General features: G+C 63.2%; 1 protein-coding gene across 1 annotated transcript in view; it reads right to left on the reverse strand.

Moving 5' to 3' along the window:
* LOC102527980 (SCO-spondin) overlaps nucleotides 1-16,835 on the reverse strand; it is a 51,851-nt gene that overhangs the window by 456 nt on the left and 34,560 nt on the right. Inside the window, exons 68-102 of the mRNA XM_072964212.1 lie at nucleotides 16,485-16,531; nucleotides 16,204-16,395; nucleotides 15,949-16,119; nucleotides 15,484-15,684; nucleotides 15,065-15,161; nucleotides 14,761-14,960; nucleotides 14,213-14,379; nucleotides 13,471-13,631; nucleotides 12,995-13,236; nucleotides 12,338-12,379; nucleotides 12,050-12,205; nucleotides 11,360-11,563; nucleotides 11,031-11,198; nucleotides 10,144-10,275; nucleotides 9,793-10,039; nucleotides 9,381-9,533; nucleotides 9,238-9,289; nucleotides 8,739-9,069; nucleotides 8,213-8,380; nucleotides 7,425-7,555; nucleotides 7,059-7,183; nucleotides 6,761-6,807; nucleotides 6,209-6,487; nucleotides 5,763-5,921; nucleotides 5,498-5,614; nucleotides 4,918-5,056; nucleotides 4,570-4,772; nucleotides 4,290-4,417; nucleotides 4,046-4,188; nucleotides 3,893-3,939; nucleotides 2,804-3,024; nucleotides 2,402-2,497; nucleotides 2,191-2,251; nucleotides 1,917-2,047; nucleotides 273-423 (exon numbers count right to left, since the gene is read on the reverse strand). Coding sequence (XP_072820313.1) covers nucleotides 273-423; nucleotides 1,917-2,047; nucleotides 2,191-2,251; nucleotides 2,402-2,497; nucleotides 2,804-3,024; nucleotides 3,893-3,939; nucleotides 4,046-4,188; nucleotides 4,290-4,417; nucleotides 4,570-4,772; nucleotides 4,918-5,056; nucleotides 5,498-5,614; nucleotides 5,763-5,921; nucleotides 6,209-6,487; nucleotides 6,761-6,807; nucleotides 7,059-7,183; nucleotides 7,425-7,555; nucleotides 8,213-8,380; nucleotides 8,739-9,069; nucleotides 9,238-9,289; nucleotides 9,381-9,533; nucleotides 9,793-10,039; nucleotides 10,144-10,275; nucleotides 11,031-11,198; nucleotides 11,360-11,563; nucleotides 12,050-12,205; nucleotides 12,338-12,379; nucleotides 12,995-13,236; nucleotides 13,471-13,631; nucleotides 14,213-14,379; nucleotides 14,761-14,960; nucleotides 15,065-15,161; nucleotides 15,484-15,684; nucleotides 15,949-16,119; nucleotides 16,204-16,395; nucleotides 16,485-16,531 — 5,309 coding nt within the window. The remainder of the gene's footprint in view (nucleotides 1-272; nucleotides 424-1,916; nucleotides 2,048-2,190; nucleotides 2,252-2,401; nucleotides 2,498-2,803; nucleotides 3,025-3,892; nucleotides 3,940-4,045; nucleotides 4,189-4,289; nucleotides 4,418-4,569; nucleotides 4,773-4,917; nucleotides 5,057-5,497; nucleotides 5,615-5,762; nucleotides 5,922-6,208; nucleotides 6,488-6,760; nucleotides 6,808-7,058; nucleotides 7,184-7,424; nucleotides 7,556-8,212; nucleotides 8,381-8,738; nucleotides 9,070-9,237; nucleotides 9,290-9,380; nucleotides 9,534-9,792; nucleotides 10,040-10,143; nucleotides 10,276-11,030; nucleotides 11,199-11,359; nucleotides 11,564-12,049; nucleotides 12,206-12,337; nucleotides 12,380-12,994; nucleotides 13,237-13,470; nucleotides 13,632-14,212; nucleotides 14,380-14,760; nucleotides 14,961-15,064; nucleotides 15,162-15,483; nucleotides 15,685-15,948; nucleotides 16,120-16,203; nucleotides 16,396-16,484; nucleotides 16,532-16,835) is intronic.

The raw sequence follows: 16,835 nt of genomic DNA on the forward strand, positions 1-16,835 counted from the left end.
CAAGGAAGAAATAGACAAGCTGGGATTTGAACCCAGTATGCCTGACTCCAAGCACCCAACCTTACTCTTGACTGGGGAAGAAATCAACATGAATGCTAAGAAGGGGGATGGGGTGGAGCGGAAGGACTCAAGAAGGATCCAGCGAGGGGATGTTGGGTAACGCCCAGCCTGGCCCCGCTCCAGCCAGAGGTCAGCCCACTCCAGGCCTCCGGGGACCCCAGCCCCTCCCCTGCCCTGCCCCTGCCCCCTCCAGGACCCTCGTGCAGACGCACCCTGGCACTCGCTGCACTGGCAGCTGTGGATGACCGGCAGCACCACCAGCTCTGTGCGGCCGCCGGGGCAGTGCAGGTTCAGGATCCGCACCGGGTTCTCGGGGTCCAGGCGGTAGCTGCAACAGTCGCACTGGCTCTGCAGATACGGCTCCTGGGCGAAAGCGGGTGGCTGAGCCAGGGAGGCACCAAGCGGAGGAGTCGGCCCAAACCACCTTCCTTTCCTCTCTTGGCCCGTCCTATCCCCGCAGAGCTGGGCCGAGGGACGGCCAGATTCCCAAGGTCTCAGATCCCACATCTCGCCAAGCAGGACAGCCGGGCAGGGAAGGGATGTGTCACCACCAAGTCCCAGTTTTCCCAGAAGCCCACCTCCTTCACTCCAGCCCCCACCTGTCTGGCAACCAACAACTTTCAGGGTAAATGAAGGCTTTTAACACCATCATCACTGCATCCCATCAGCAGAGGGAAAAGACACAGACTCTACTGTAAGCCAAGAGGCTTCCAGCCTAGTTGGAGAGACAGGCTAACAATTTCTGAAACTACAAATAATAAAGTCCTAAACTGCACAGTCGGATCGAAGTGCAAAGTGAGTTCTCACTCCAAAGCAGACACTCTTGCTCTCTGATTATGTGGTAACTCTGTAAGTCCCACTGAACGTTTGCTTTAATTTTATGTATAATTCTATTTTAACTTTATGTTTAAATAGGTAATACATTTACACAATACCAAGTTTAAAAAAACTACAAAAGATTCAGAAAAAAAGTAACTCCCTCTGATTCTATCCCACTATCATTTTTCCTCCCAGAAAAAATTTCTTAACTACTCTCTTCTCCTCACTGTTTTAAAAAATCCAAAAGTGATTTGGGAGGCATTCCCAGGAGGTGCAGGGAGTGCCCAGGGGAGCAGGAGAGGGGCCAAAGGTTGAAGACCAGGTAGGAAAGCACCTTTGTCTTCCAGGAATAGATGACCTTGGCCAGGTGGGCTGAGGCGGAAGGGAATGGCCAAGCCACAGGTGACCTGAGGCCAGGCCAGGTGCCGAGGTTCTGTTCTGGCTGGACCCTGGCCAGGACCCAGCTGCAGCCACAGCCCTCCAGGCTCAGGGCTGGGGAAGTAAGGGGGATCCCAGAGCCCCTGAGAAGGGCCACCCAAAGGAGCAGGTCTGGCCTTTCTGGGTCCAAGGAGAATGAGGGTGGAGCACAGCTCCATCAGTCTTCGGGGAAACATCGGGAACAAGGCTACCCGTGAAATGCCTGTCCTTCAAGCTTTCACTCACTGTGTAATGGGTTAACTTAGCTCTTCCGTGTCTTTCTTTGTTGTCCTGGCTTGCTTGCCTTGTGAGGCACAGTGGGCTGAGGGGCAGGCTGTGCGGGGCGGAGTGGGGGACCAGGGAGAAGTGGGACAAGGCCCCCGGGAGGGGGCAGAGGCCTGCAGCAGCCTTCAGAGCCCAAGCCCAGCTGAGGTCATTGGGCCAAGAAGCAGGTGCACCACCACCTTGGTGAAAACTCACCCCGGCTCTGATCAGCTGTTTGCCCCTAAGATGGACCTCATCCCTCATGTCCCCTGGGCTTTGCCTGGGTTCTAGGCTCGCAGCTGCAGGCCCCTGGGGGCCTCAGGTTGACCCCACGGGCCTGCAGCCCCCTTGCTCACCTCAAGCAGGACGTTGGTGCTGGACGGGCAGTGCCCACTGCAGTAGGTTACCTCCACCTGGTCCAGGTAGCAGGGGCCCTTGGTAAGGTTGCGAAGCTCGGTGAGGTGCCGGCAGAAGGCAGGCTGCTCCTCTGGGGAAAGGGCAGGTAAGTGGCAGGAGGTGAGGGGAGAGCAGAGAGAAGGCCGTGATGAGGGGCTGGTGCAGGGGTGGCTCAGGAGAAGGGCCCAGAGCAGGGACAGGTGCGGCAGGAGGTGCCCCAGGTCCCCTGCTTACCCAGAGTCTCCTGGCGACAAGTGGGACAGCAGCTCCCTGGCTCCTGCACGGCCACCTCACCCTGCAGAGGGTGTGGTCCCCAGTCCACTCAGGAAGACGGCTCAGAACCCTGGCACTGCCTGCTTGAGGCCCTGAGACCAGCCTCTGGGGAGGGACCCAGGAAGGAGCCCGGGGAGCCCTCTGAGAGGGCGGCAGGGCTGCAGGCGGGTACCTGGGCACAGGTGAGGAGGGGGCAGTGCTGGGTGCAGACACTCCTCCCACTGATGCAGCGGCAGCTCTCACAGGCCTCCTGCCACTCGGATCCAGGCTGGGGAGAGTAGGGAGAGCCTCCTCTCCATCCCTCCTCTTGCAGATTTCCCTCTTAGACTACTCCAACCCAAAACCCAGCCTGGGGGCCTAGCCAGGGCAGTAGCCTGGGACTAGCGTTGGCAACAAGAGTTGCAGGAGGTGGGCCATTAGGGGCCAGAGACTGTCCCAGGTGGTGGCTGATGGCCCAGCTGCCCTCTGCAGCGGGCCAAGAGTAGGAGGAGGAGCCACTGCGGTAAAGGGACAAAGCAGTGGACGGGAGGCCTGAGTCAAGGACTAGGTGGCACGGAGGACTAAAGTGTCTCACCGGGTGGGCATGCCCGTGATGCCAGCACTCGCAGCGGTCCCAGGGCACGCAGGGACCCGCCTGGCTGCGGAAGTGCCCCCGCTGGCACACGCAGCCTGGGACCTGCCCCACACTGCAGTTGCCCTGAGTCTCTGTGGCGTCGGGCTCCCGGCACGTCTGCTCGCAGAGCCCCAGCTCCCCGGGGGCCAACTGCTGCTGCCACATTTCCCCGGGGGGGCACTCTGCCAGGGAAGACCACCCATCCCACCACTCAGGTCAGCCCTGGGTCCAGTCTCAATGCTCCCCCTCCCACGCTGGGCACCCTTGGGTCCCTTCTCCCCTCCCTAGTGCTGCCCACTCTGCTCCAGCAGCCTCCAGACTTCTAGGTCTCCAAACACACCTCTCTGCTCTTATCCACCCTTCCAAACACTAGTGAGGCCCAGCTTGGTTCTTGCCTCCTCCAGGAAGCCTCCCCTGACCAGTCCTGTCCACCCCACCCTCTCCATTCTCAGTACCAAAGTCACATCCTGTGGATGCAGCTTGTGTCTGTGAGCCAGACACTGTCTCCTGTCTCCACCCGTTCTGGTGGCCAGGTCTGCCCTCAGCAGCCAGGCTGGGGGTGCCTGGGGCTTGAATGCCTGTGAGTCTCTGAACCCACTCAGAGCCCAGTGTGGCACATGTGGGCCCTTAGCAAAGGCCTGTGGACCCTGATTAGTTGGGACTGACACAGCACAAAGCAGACACCATGAGTCTGCAGACTGCCAGGCAAGGGTCCTGTTTCGGCTCAGCCTCTAGACCTCAGTTTCCTCGTCTGCAGGGAAAGAAGCCTCCACTTCCTGCACCACTCACAGCCCGGCTCGGTGTGCACACAGTGTACCTGAAAAATGCCCCAACCACCCAGTGGGGACCACACTAAGTGTCCAGGGAGCACAGGGCAGGGAGAGTTGGCTCTCAGCCTGGGGATGGGGGTCTGTGTGGACAGAGCAGGGGACAGGGCTTCCCGAAGGAGGTAGCATCGCCTAGGACAGGCAGGCTCTACTCCCCATATGAGGGCCAGCCTGGCCTTGGCTTTGGAGGGACCAGCAGAGACCTGGGTGGCCCACATCTCACCCTGACAGTCAGCGAGGGAGCAGCTGAAGGCCCCATCTTGGCAGACACTGGGAAGACAGAAGCTCGGGTTCAGACACCTGCCATGCCCTCCTCTCCACACCCATTCCCAGCCACCCCTCCCTCCACGCCTCCCTGCCCCGCCCCGGCGCTCACCAGCGGCTGCAGTTTTGGGTGAGTACAGTCCCTGGGGGCAGCTCCCGGGCCTGCTCTTCGAGAGTCAGGGTGAGGCCCCAGGGCAGAGAGAGCTGGGTGCAGGGGCAGGCGGCGGGGGGCACACAAGTGCCATTGTGAAGCAGCTGGGACAGGGAAGGCTCCCGTTACACTTGGACCGACCGCCGCCTCTTCCCCCGACCAGCCTGCTCCCCCACGCAGAGGTCTGGGCAGTGTCCACACCCACCTGCCCTCCAGGGCAGTCACAGCCCAGCTGGCAGGGTTCCTGCACGCAGAGGGTGCCAGGCTGCAGGTGCGAGCAGAGGCGTGGGCACGAGGTGGCACAGGTGCTGAGCACCTGCCCAGGTGGGCACTCTGGGGGGTGGGGGCACAGACTGTGAGATGGAATCCCAGAGAGGGGGCTGCCTCAGGACCCACCGTCTGCCTTGGCAATTGCCAGCTGGGATGGGCCCTGTGCTCGGCAGCCCTCGAGGGAAGGGCAGGCACCCACTGTCCTGGGTGCTCACCAGGGCAGGGCCGCAGGTTACATTCCTGCTGCTGCTCCGTTTCCTGGGCCTGGCACGGCGCACTGCCAGGACCCTCCTTGCAGCTCCGATGCCGCTGGGTGGTGCCCCCGCCACAGGGAGCAGAGCAGTTGCTCCAGGCTGACCAAGGCCCGAGGGCTGGGCACTCATGACTGGGGCACACCAGGGACCCGTTGACACAGGTGCTGTGGATCAGGGTGTGCAGAAAGGCCCCCTGAGTCAAGGTGAACGGAGCCTTTGCTCTCCAGCAATGCCCATCACCGTGGCCTGCCCCAAGCTTCCCACCCAAAGCTCCCTGTCCTCTAGCTTGGCCACCAGTGGCAGCCGTACCAGTTTCTGCAGTCCAGCTGCACCACCTCGGCCGGAGCCAGCACCCATGAAGCGTTGGGGCCGGGGAGGCCACAGCGGCAAGAAGACATTGGCACACAGTGCCCGTCCTGTATCAGTTGGCCAGGGGGACAGCGGCAGCCTGGGAGTGGGGGTGGGGTGGACAAGCAAGATTGGATGCTGGGGAAGCTGCACTCAATAGGCCCCTCAGATGGCCAGATGGAGTCCAAAGCCTCAGGAAGCCCTGGGGCACCCTTCTTCCCACCCTCTCCCTGCACATCACTTGGTCTCCACGATATCTCCCACCACCTGAGGAAGGGGCCTCTCTAGCCTGCCCTGGGAGTGGGCACCACCCTGGGAACCCCTGAGGCTGCAAGAGAGCATCCTCAGGACATAGCCTGCTTGACTAGGGGCAGGACCCCGAGCTGGTTGCTAAAGTGACCCAAGTATCCACTGCCACCCTGTAACTCCTGATCCAGCGGTCCGCCCGCCCCGGGTCACGTGCTCTCTGGGAGCAGCAGGCGGCAAAGCAGGACTGAGCTTCCCCGGAGCTCCCCGGCCAGTGTGGGCGTGGCCTGGCCACCTGGGCGGCACGGTCCCTGCAGACACTGCACGTGGTCCCAGAGGTCGACACAGCTTCTAGGACACTGGTTGGCACAGTCAGGGGTGGGCACGGTGTTCTGGGCCTCACAGCTTTCTCCTGAGGACCAGAAAGTAGGAGTCTGTTGAGACATTCTTGAGTCCCAGCCTTCCACTGTGCACCTCCAGGGACTGAGGCAGCACCCCCCCAGGTGCCTATCGGACGCTGCAGTCCCTGGTCCTTCCTCCGGATGCCGGGACCCGGTTACCTGGGCAAGGCCACATGTTGCAACTCTCTGTCTGAGCCCATGGCCCCTGGCAGCCCCCTCCAGGAGGACCCCCAGCCTCTCTCCAGCGCAGTCGGAACCCCCCACTGCAGGGCATCTGGCAGCGGCTCCAGGGCCCCCAAGAACTCCACTGGCATAAGTCTGGGGAGATAGAATGGAAATCAGTTCCCAGGCCCACCTCCCTCCTCCCTGCCTCCTGCAGCTCTGTACACACTCTGCTGCCCTGAGCCCCAGGATCACTTTCTTCTCTTCCAGCTGCTGCCCCAACCAGCCTCAAATCCAGCAGGCCCTGGAGGCTAGCAGAAAGGTTAGCAGGTCAGCAAACTGCCGGGACACTAACCAGAACAATGCAGCGCAGCTCTACCTGGCCAGGCCTCTCAACCTGATTCCAGGCCCTTCCCCCTGTGGCCTCTGTCCCTCCCCATCACCTCGGCAGGCTCCAGGGTCTGGGCAGAGGCGTTGCTGGCTGAGTGGCACAGTGCAGAGGTCTGGATCCCCAGCCCACGGCCTCCCCGTCTCAGGGTCCAAGCAGAGGCGGTGGCGGTGCTGCTCCGAAGCCAGCGTGGGGGCCGAGGTCGGGAGGAGGCCCGCTGGGTCCTGGGGCCAGCGCTCCTCTAGGGCAGCCCTGGAGGCAGGCGCCAGTATGCCGGGGGGCAGGCAGGGCCCACAGGGTGACCACTCTGACCAGTCGCTCAGAGGTAGAAGACCTAGGAGGGTGGCATGTGAGTGTCCTTCCCAGGGACCCTATCCCAGACCCAGAGACCACAGTGGATGGGGAAGGAGGGGCTCGGGTTATGACCAGGAAGGTCAGGAAACAAGAAAGGCTGAGGGATGTGGAGCCGGGGCCAGGGTAAGTTGACCCACCATCCTGGTTTGTCTGGGACTGTCCTGGTCCTAGAAATGAAAGTTCCCCAAACTCCCCTGTCCCCACCCAAGTCTTGGGCAAACAGGGGCAGCTGGTCTCCCTAGTCCAGCGTTACCTCGACATCCCTGGCTGGTGCACTGCAGCTCCCCGCGCTGGCATTCACTGTGGGAGGGGGCGGTCAGGGTGGGCTCTGGGAGGCAGGACCCAGTCCAGAACAGTGGGTGGGGAGCTCATGCAGGGTATCATGCAGGGCTCTGGGCTTATTTGGAGCAGGATGAGGCTGGGACTGGGCCCGTGGGATGGTTTGGCCTTCTCTGCAGAGGTCAGGCTGCCCTGGGGAACCCTTCCCTGCTCCTTGCCCCACTACTCGGCCCCAGCCCTCTGGTGCCACCTTCCCCACCCCCAACACTCACCACTCTTTGCAGCCCAGCTGCAAGTGGTCCCCAGGGGCCAGGGTCACCCCAGCTTCTTCTCCTGAGATGTGCTGGCAGTTACACTGCTCTGGGGGAACGCAGCTACCAGCCTGCTCCAGCAGCCCCTGTGCAGAAGGGGACACAGACAGGGCTGTGTGGCAGTCATCACCGCGCTGGCCCACAGCAGGTGCACGTGCGTGCCGCTGAGTGAACAGGCACATGGCCATGAAGCAGAACGTGAAGAGCTGTCCAGAGGAGAGGTTTGCAGGAGAGGGGTCGCCATGGGCATCGTGGCAGGGAGGTGGTGCGGGAGGGTGGACCAAGGACTCCTCCTCCAGGGCCATCTCCCCTGGCTCCACACCTCACCTTGGGGCAGTAGCAGCCAGGCTGGCAGGGTGGCAGGTCCTGGCAGAGCTGATGGCTCAGGTGTGTGGCACAGAGCCCAGTGCAGGGGGAGCCACAGGCCTGGAACTCAAAGGGAGGTGTGCAGCTGTCCTCTGGAGGGGAGAGGCAGGCAGGCTGGTGGGGGCACGGGGGGCAACCCAGAGACACCCTCTACTTCTCAAGCCCAGAGTGCATAGTGCACAGCCCCATTATGTCCCTGTGGTCACCCAGGAAGTGTGCAAGTCTGCCCCCCCGCTGCATGTAAGGACTGACCAGTGACAGAAACCCCAGGATGCACCCACTTGGCCCCGGTGGGTTCCCCAGGGAAGGGTCAGGACCATTTGGACCTTGAAGAGCCAGGAAGCTGCATGGAGCTCGGGGCCTGGTACTGGCAGGCGCTCAGGGGACTGGCAGATGGGAGACAGAGGGGCAGAGATGGAGGGCAGCTACGGCAGGAAGCGGACAAGACCCACTGTGCCTGGGGACAGCTACTAGCGGACAAAGCCACAGCTGGCCTGCAGTGGCAAAGTGGGAAGGCTGTGGTGAGGGCTTGGAGGGTGGGGAAGGCGGGGAGCAGCTGTGAGGAGAGAGTAGCTGAGGACGAGGCAGGGAGTAAGTGTCTGCCGAGGGCAAGGTCAGTGCAGGCGCGGGCGACTCAGGTCCTGGGGACACTGAGGCTCGCTCCGAGTGGAGCTGGGGGGCCCAGTGGGGACCCTGAAAGTCCCCTGCCAGGGTTCAGCCCCCTGCCTTCTCGCTTCTTGGGGCCTCACCAGAGCAGTTGCTGGTGAGGCAAGGCCGGAAGTGGCCGTCCAGTCGTGTGCAGGGGGCGCTCTCCCTGGCCCCTCCGGGCACTGGTCCCTGGTGTCGGTAGCGCTGCTGGACCGGCACCTGGCATGAGCATCGTGTCCAGCTGCTCCAGCTGCTCCACACACACTCCTCTAGGGACCAAGTTGTGGGGGGTGGTCAGCCAGGGGCCTCTCTGGGCTCCCCAGTCTCTCTCCTACCTGACCCCCTCTTCATCCCAGCCTGAGCCAGCACCCTGAACAGGAAAAGGGCAAAAGGAAGCCCAGAATTCCAAAAGGCCCCAGCTGGCTGGCTTCTCTGTGAGAAGGGTCACACCTCAAGGGGCTCTAAAGGAACAGATGGTGGGAAGAGAAAAGGAACTAAAGTAAAATATTGGGAGGGGATAGACATAAGTATATTTGGGGGGTAAAATCTGGGGGTTGGGAAAACATTATTCCCGAACCTTCCCAAGGTCGGAAGCTGGAGGGGGTGCCACTTTTGGTGCACACTCACCCAGGCAGGCTCCTGGGTAGCAGGCCTCGGTGTCCAGGTGAAGGAAGGTACCATTGCAGGTGGGGTCGGCCAGTGGGCAGGGGCAGGACCCAGAGCGGGAGGCCAGGCCTGGGCCGCAGCTGCGGGAGCAGGGCCCCCACGAGCCCCAGGAGCAGGCATCCAGCAGCCTCAGGCAAGGCTGCTGCCCGCAGGGCTGGGTCTGGGTGTCCGGGCCCAGGCAGGAGGGCCCCTCTGGGCGAGGGACTGAAGCCACGCAGACCCGTGTGCGGACCTGGTTTCCACCTCCACAGGAGACAGGGCAGTCGGACCAGGGGGACCACGGTGTCCAGGCCTCAGGCACTGTGGGAGGGCACAGGGAGGTTAAAGTCAGAGGGAGCATCATGGCACAGGGGCCGGCTGGTGGAGACACAGGCAGGAGGGGAATGTGGACACAGAGCAAGCAGGTAGACGGCAAGGCAGGAAGCTAGTGGGGTAGGAGGTGGGGACTGAGATGAGACACCAGACCTGCACACTCGGTGTCTTCACAGGTGACACCCTCCGGGGTGCAGGAGCTGAGGAGAGGAGCCCAGATTCAGGGACACTCCTGTCCAGCAGGACAGCCCTGGCCACCCTGCCCCTGCCCCTGCCCCTGCCCTGGCTTACCACTGCTGGCACTCGCCCTGCCGCCAGCTGTCCCCCAGGAGTCGGGAGCGGGAACCATGCAGGCACAGGGGTGGGCACGGAGGCTGAGGGCAGGGCTGGCTCTGGGACTGCTCTTCCCGACACTCGGGGGCCCACGAGCCCGACGTGGAAGACCTGGATGGGGCCCGGGGCAGAGAAGGTGAGAGATGGCCCAGGGCCCTTTGTCACCTTCCGGCTCCTGGTGAGACCTTGACAGGAAGACCCAGGATGGGCTTGGAGGTGGCTAAGGAAGGGCAAAGATGACCAAGGACCAGGGCTGAGGCCAGGGCACGGGTGCGTGCAAAGTCACCGATGAGGCAGGATCCAGGGACTGAGTGTCAGGGAGGGAGACCCGGGTGGGGAGAGGTGACATTAGCCTGGCGCAGCCCCATACCGGAAGCGGCTCTGCTGCCCCACGGGCCCACATGAGTGGCTGCAGCGACTCCAGGCTGACCAGCGGCTCCAGGCGCAGTGGGCAGGAGGCGGGCAGGGCTGAGCCGTGCAGGAGAGCCGCCCGGCCCGGCATGTGCAGTTGTTGCAGGCCTCCTGGTGCTGGCTCCCTGGGGCCCAGGTGCGGCCCTGAGCATCTGTGCACTCGCAGTGCCCCATTCGCACGCAGCCACCGTCCTGCTCCAGGAAGCCTGCAGGGAGGAGACCCTCCAGAGCTGAGGCCAGTGCCCTGGGGCCCCCCCTGCCTTCCCACTGAGCCATCCTGCCATGCCTGAAGGGTCCGGGCAGCACCTACCTTCCGAGCAGCGGCAGCCCAGCTGGCAGGCCTGGCCGTCCTGACACACGATCCCCTCCTGGAGGTCTGAGCAGCGGCGGGGGCAGCGGTTGGCGCAGCTGACCACCTCCATGCCTGCTGGGCAGCCCTCCTCTGGGCAGATGGGGAGGACCAGAGTCAAGCAGGCCCTAAGCCCTGGGGCTCAGAAACCCTCCCCCTGCCTGATCGGGGGCCACCCTTGCTGTATGTTGGTGCCCATGGAAACACGGGGCCCTGGGGAGACCCTAAGGATTGGGACATTCTGAGTGACAGCCAGTCCTCTCACCCGAGTTCCCAGCACCAACCTGCACCCAATAAATGTTTGTTGAGCTGAGCTGAATTTAGGCACCTAAAAGCCAACATTCTCACTGATGTGGCTCTTTTGTGTTCGTCTTGAGATGGATGGAAGACAATGTCAGTGTGTAGGGGTGTCCTAACAGAGGTGCTGGGCCTTACAGTAAGCAGGGCCCACGGGGCCAATGAGCTTGGAAGGACCAATCACAGAAGGAGCTGAAGCTTGGGGGGCTTACAGCCTGCCTGGCTCAGGCCACACCCCAGGCACCAGGTATGCTCATGACTGTCACCCTCAAACCCCCTGAAAATCTTGAAGGGGTGGTTCCAGGAACTGTGGGTGGGGCAAAGCAGAGAAAATGAGGTCTAATCCCAGGGTACGGGCCAGTAGCAGCTCATTTCTCGCCACTGGGAGGCCTTGCCCAATGCCCAGATCCCACCATCCACCCGCAAGGCTGGACAATGAGGTAACAGCCTGTCCCCCGTCTATGTCACACAGTGATGTGGGGGATGAAACTGGGGGGGGGGGCTTTGCAGAGTGCACAGGCAGGAGGGGCCCACTGTCCTCACTGCCATACCACAGGGCATGGGATTGCAGAGCCGAGCGTGGTGCCTCTCCCCGACACAGGGGGCACCCCCGTTCTTGGGTGGGGGGCTCGAGCAGCTGCGGCTCCTCAGCGATCGCCCTCCTCCACAGCTCCGGTCACACCAGGACCAGGGGCTCCAGCGTGACCAGCCTCCGGGCACTGTGCGGAAAAGAGAAGGGCCACACTAGGGGCCTGGCTCAGACAGGGGCTCCCACATGTCCCGGGAGCCTGGGGCTGAGTCCTGCGATAGAGGTGAAAGGGGCACAGGGGGCACAGATGCCAAGGGAGGGCATACCCTGGTCCTCACCAGCCCACCTCACCTGGGCAAGCACGCAGGTTGCAGAAGCGGTGCTCCTGGTAGGCGGTAAGGATGTCGGGGCACCAGTGGCCGCCAGGCCCTGGGGGGTGGTAGGCCCGCAGGCGGCGCTGCTGGCCCACCCCGCAGCTGCGGGAGCAAGGTTCCCATGGGGCCCAGGGGGTCCAGGAGCAGTTCCCAGCCACGCAGCCAGGGCACAGGGGCAGCTCTGTGGGACAGGACAAAGCTGAGCTGGAGCCAGCCCCTCCTTCCCCAGTGACTTAAGTGCCAGCCTCCTCTGCCAGGGCCAGCTAGGACCCCATCCAGAACTTTTGGTTCCCTTTTCAGATCAGATATCTACCGTTGTGTGGCTTTGGCAGCTGGGCCTCAGTTTACCCCTCTCTCATAGGGGACAGCAGTCTCAGGATCCCAGGACAGATGAGGATTTGGACGGGACCTTGTGGGGATGTCTGCTACACACGTGTGAGGATTTGCTAGAAGCTGACAAGGCTCCCTGATAGCTCTTGGGGTTGACAAAGAGGATCCAGGGGCCAGAGTCAGGCACAGATCCGTGATCAGATGTCAGGGGGAGAACTCGGTATTCACTTGAGGGGTATCAGATGTAGGGGTTGGGGGTTGGGATGAGTTGTCTCAGGGCGGATGTTGGGGTTAGAGGGGATTGTTGGGAGCCAGACGTAGGGACTGGAAGGCGCACCTGTGCAAGAGGGCAGGTTGCAGGGGCGCTCCTGGGAAGTGAGCCCCCCGGTGCAGTTCGCCAGGCAGAGGCGGGTGCGGCTGCGCCAAGCAGGGTGAGCGGGGTCTGTGCAGCTGCCGGAGCAGGGGGACCACGGGGACCACAGGCCCCAGCCGCCTTGGGGGGAGAGGAATCTCCTGATGAGTCAGTCCCACATGACGGCTGGGGAGGGAGGAGTCCCGGGGCTTGCTCTTCCCAAATGGAGGGATGTAGGGAACCCGGGGCCAGAGCCCGAGGAAATGGGGATACCTGGAAGGCCTGTCACTGGCTCCACCGTGGACCCTGCAGCTCCTGTGCCAAAAGAAAACCCTGCTCAGAAGTGTTTCCCAGCCTGCAGTCCACCAGGACCAAGCCCAAGGCTGGTGGCCAAGTTCCAAACCTGTCTCTGTCTGGTTCAGCCCAGACACTCCAGGCCCCAACCAAGCGCAGCACTTGCTCACGGCACCAAGGCCTTTGCTCAAGCCATTCCTGCTACCTGGCATCCTTCCCCTCCAAAGCTTGTCAAAATCCTCTCCATCCTTCAAACCCCCTCAAATGCTGCATCCTCCAGGAAGCCCTCCTAAACTGTCCCTCTGGAAGAATTCTCAACTTCCTCCATATTCCCTAGCACATGCACCCTCCTACAGGGCTCACCACATGCTGAAATGGGTTCTCTGAGCCCCTCGATTCCAGGGTCACAGTCCTCACTTTCCCACCCCCCCAACACACACATAGTATAGCGTGTTTGACAAGAGCTCCAGAAATTTGATTGAATGGGCCTGAGCAGAAGAGAAACAGAGTTAGAAGGTGGGAGGAAGACAGACCAGAGCTGGCAGCAGGGATGGACAGAGACAGGAAAGGACAAAGGGCCAGCTGAAGTGGGTTGAGCCAGCCAGACTCTGCCCAGCCCCCTCCCTCCTCCCTCACCTGGGCAGTCCGGGCTGGGGCAGTACTCGAGGTCCTGGTGGGGCCCGTGGCAGCCTTGGCCACTGGGAGTGAGCGTGGGGCGCACGCACTGGCGGTGGCGGGTGCGGGTGCCCAGCCCGCCACAGGAGCGGGAGCATGGGCCCCAGGGGCCCCAGGGACCCCAGGGACCCCAGGGACCAAAGCCACCATCAGCCTGGGAGCAGTTCCCGACGAAACAGGACAGCTTCCCATGCACACAGGAGCTGGGGAGAAAGTGTGTGAATGAGGGGCCTGGCAGGACAGACCCGGGGAGAAAGGAGTGTGGCAAATATTTTAGCCCCAAGGGGCGAGGAGATGAAGCCAGGGTTGGTCCACGTCAAGCGGAGGGTGGGAGTGAGCGGGAAGGTGGGGCAGGCAGCACAGGGCCCCCCTGTCCTTTCATCCTCTAACCCCCTCCCTCCACCTCAGATCTCCCACACCCTCATCGTCCCCCTCACCAGTTGCTGCAGCCTGCATGGAGGCTCTGACCTGAGCCCAACTCATCTCCAGGCCCAAGGGGCTGACCACCCTCTCCCAGAATAGGTGGGTGGGCCCCGGGGTCAGCGCTGGCGTCTCCCAGCTCCTGTAGCAGCGCGGCTGTCAGCACACAGGGGCACTCCTGAGGGTGGGAGCGGAGGAGAAAGTGCAGGGGCTCAGGCTGGAGCCACCCGCCGGGGCCAGCCCTCTGCACCTGTGCACATCCTCAGAAGGGGCAGTGAGGAAGGGTGTGAGGGGGAGAGGGGGTGGAGAAGAAAAGGGTGGGGGGAAGGCCCTGGGGGAGGGCTCTGCACCCCAGGAGAGCACTTCCAGGAGCAAGTGGGGCATTCACCTGAGTCAGGGGTGTGAATGTGAGACGTGAGAGGGTGAGACTGCAAGGAGGCTTTCCCATGCAGAGCACTCAGCTGGGACCCGGCAGGGTCAACAGAGGCCCTTACAGGATGGGACATGGAGGGAGTGACGAGGAGGAAGGGCCTCAGGCAGGAATCGGAACACCTGAGTTTGCATCTAGCTTTGCAGGTAACTGTCTCCTGACTTGGTGTGTCCCTTCCCCTCGCTGGGGTCAGTGTCATCAGCTCTAAGTCAGGAGGCCTAGAGGCTGTCCAGAGGCCATCGGGTCTGCAAAGGGGAGAGTTGACAGGGGAGGGGAGGGTCGGGTCGGGTCGGGTCGGGTCCTGGGCTCCTGGCAGGATGAGGTCTAACCTGGACACAGGCCGAGCGGTGCTGGAAGGTGCCCTCGGGGCAGTGACAGCCCTCCTCGCAGCCCTGGGAGAAGCAGCCCACCTGCCGAGTGACGTGGGCGCAGGAGAAGGGGCACCCCTCGCCGGGCTGGCACTCCCGGTACAGACGCCCGGCCGGGCAGCCTGCCTCTGAGGCAACAGTCACGTCTGAGGGCCCAGCTCCGGCCCACGCCGCCCTCGCTGCCTACTTCTGTGCCCGCCCCACGACCCGCCTCTCCTCACCCCAATGCCCATCCCCCCACGTCCCCCAAGTCGCTCTGCCAATGCCCTCCCTGGGCCGTATCCCTCAGGGCCCATGTCACACCCACCCCTACAGTCTCTCTCACCCCCTGACACAGCCCGAATCTGCCCACTCCCTCCTCCACCTGCCTGTCACTGGCCTGGGTAGGGGGCAGCATGGGGAGATGGGGTGGGAGAGTTCAAACGGCACCTGTGAGTCAGGGTCAAAGGCCAAGATGGGCCTCAAACCTAAGTCAGAGCGTCCGGGGCAGAGCCTGCTCTGGGGCTCACCTCTGCAGACCTGGGTGTGGCAGGTGCGGCTCTGGCGGGCAGGCCCGGGGCAGGGGGGCCGGGCACAGCGCCGGGAGCGCAGCTGCTCCCCTCCCCCGCAGGAGACGCTGCAGTCCTCCCAGGGGCCCCAGGAGCTCCAGGCCCCGGGGCCTGGGCAGTCGGGCACCCCCTGGCACTGCAGGATGCCCGCCACACAGGTGCTGGGGGCAAGGAAGCGGGCTTTAGGAGACAGGGCCCTGTCCACTCACCTGAGGGCCTACTGCCTGGCTGGCAGCCCACCCCCTCCCAGGCCCCCTTGGCTCACCAGTTGTCACATGGCCCCGTCACCACCTCCCCGGGTTCCAGGCTCTCCCAGGAGCTGAGCCGAGACCCTGCTGACCGGCTCTGGTTCTCAGGGATCCCTGAGGGCACAGGAGTCGAGGAGGGCCCTTCAGAGAGCTCAGTCCCTCTTCTGAGTCTACAGCCTCCTCCCTCCCTCCTATCAGACTCCACCCCGTGACAATCCGGATTCTGGACATAGTAGATGGAAGCCCCAAGATGGACCAGCCCAGGGATGTAGGAGGATGAGAAGGGACCGAGGCCTAGAGCATTGGAAAGGCCAGGACTTGCCCACTCCAGTGCTGCAGCCCAGATTGGCCCCCACAGGCAGAGCGGCAGGGGCCAGGCAGGCGGGTGCTGCCATGCTCCGGGGGCCTGTGGGCAAGGGCGAGAGAAGGCACTGACCCATGGCTCTGGGCTGGAACTGGCAGCGGCATTGTGCAGGGGACACACAAAGGCCGTCCTGGGACAGCTGGCCGGGGGGGCACCCACAGCTGGGCTGGCAGCCTGTTGAGCTTGGCTGGCACACGACCCCGAGGGACAGGTCCTGGCAGGAGCGGGGACAGGGCCACCCACAGGGGAGAAGGCCCTGGCCACCTACACAGTCTACAGCAGGAGGGAAGCAGAGAGAGTAAGTGCTGAGTGGGGGTCCATCCTGGGGAATCCCGGCAGATGGGTGACAAGCCCTCCGCCCATCCCCATCACCGGCTCAGACCTCGCACCTTGCCCCAGCTCCATGGGGTGAGTGACCTAAGGGCTGTTCCTCAAAGCAAGTAACATGCATGTATGTTAGGGGAGGTGGTCAAAGGTTGAGACAGCATCTCCCTAGCCTTACCAGGGACCCTCCCAGGCCTCTGTGGAAGCCCTCACCTGTGCACCGAGAGGAATTTCCCTGGCAGGGCCGAGTCTGCCTGTGGCCCCCAGGGCAGGGCCGGCCTCCCTCAGGGGTGGGGGGCCAGCTACACTCTCGACTCCGATGGGACTGCCCCAGGCACACGTCACAGGGAGACCATGGTCCCCATGGGCTCCAGGCTCCATCCACTGTGGCAGGAAAACAGAATCATCTCTCTGTCTGAGGAGGTCCCAGCCTACTGGGACTGGAGCAAACCAGTGGGGGCATCTCACCTGGGCACTCAGGAGGGCTGGCACAGGTCTCCCTCTGATGCTGAGCCCCCACCTCCCCCGCCTCCCCGGGGCACGGGGCCCCTCCGTGTTGAGGAGCCGGGCAGGTGCAGGCTCTGGCGCGGGTCCTCGTCTGGCCCCGGCAGGGCAGGGAGCACGCTGTCCACTCTGACCATGGGCACCAGCCGCCAGGCACTGTCGGGGAGAAGGTCCCAGCCCTGGTCCCAGGCCTCCCTGCACCCCTGGGCTGCTTCTCCTCACCTCCCTCTGAGCGGAGTACATACCTGGGCAAGGCAACTCTGTGCAGGTCAGCCTCCCCTCCGAGCAGGTGCTGGGCGGGGCACGCAGGCACAGGAGGGAGAGAACAGCTCAGTCCTGCCCTCCACACACACCCCTCCTCACCTGCGTCTTCCCCCATTTCCTCCTCGTTTCCCTCTGAGGTCTCAGGGCCCCCTCCTCATTCTCTAGCACCTCCGGATCCTGCTCCCTGTCCCACTCAAGGCCCTCTCAGGTGTCCTACGGGGAAATGGTCACAGGTCATCTGCTGCTGATGGGGGTCAGACTGCAGGAGAAACAGCACACAGCCACCCCTCCCCCAGCACTGCGCACGCCCAGCCCTCCGAAGTCTCCCAGAG

The sequence above is a fragment of the Vicugna pacos genome, chromosome 7 (genome assembly GCF_048564905.1).
Source record: "Vicugna pacos chromosome 7, VicPac4, whole genome shotgun sequence".
In the NCBI taxonomy this organism is placed as follows: Eukaryota; Metazoa; Chordata; class Mammalia; order Artiodactyla; family Camelidae; genus Vicugna; species Vicugna pacos.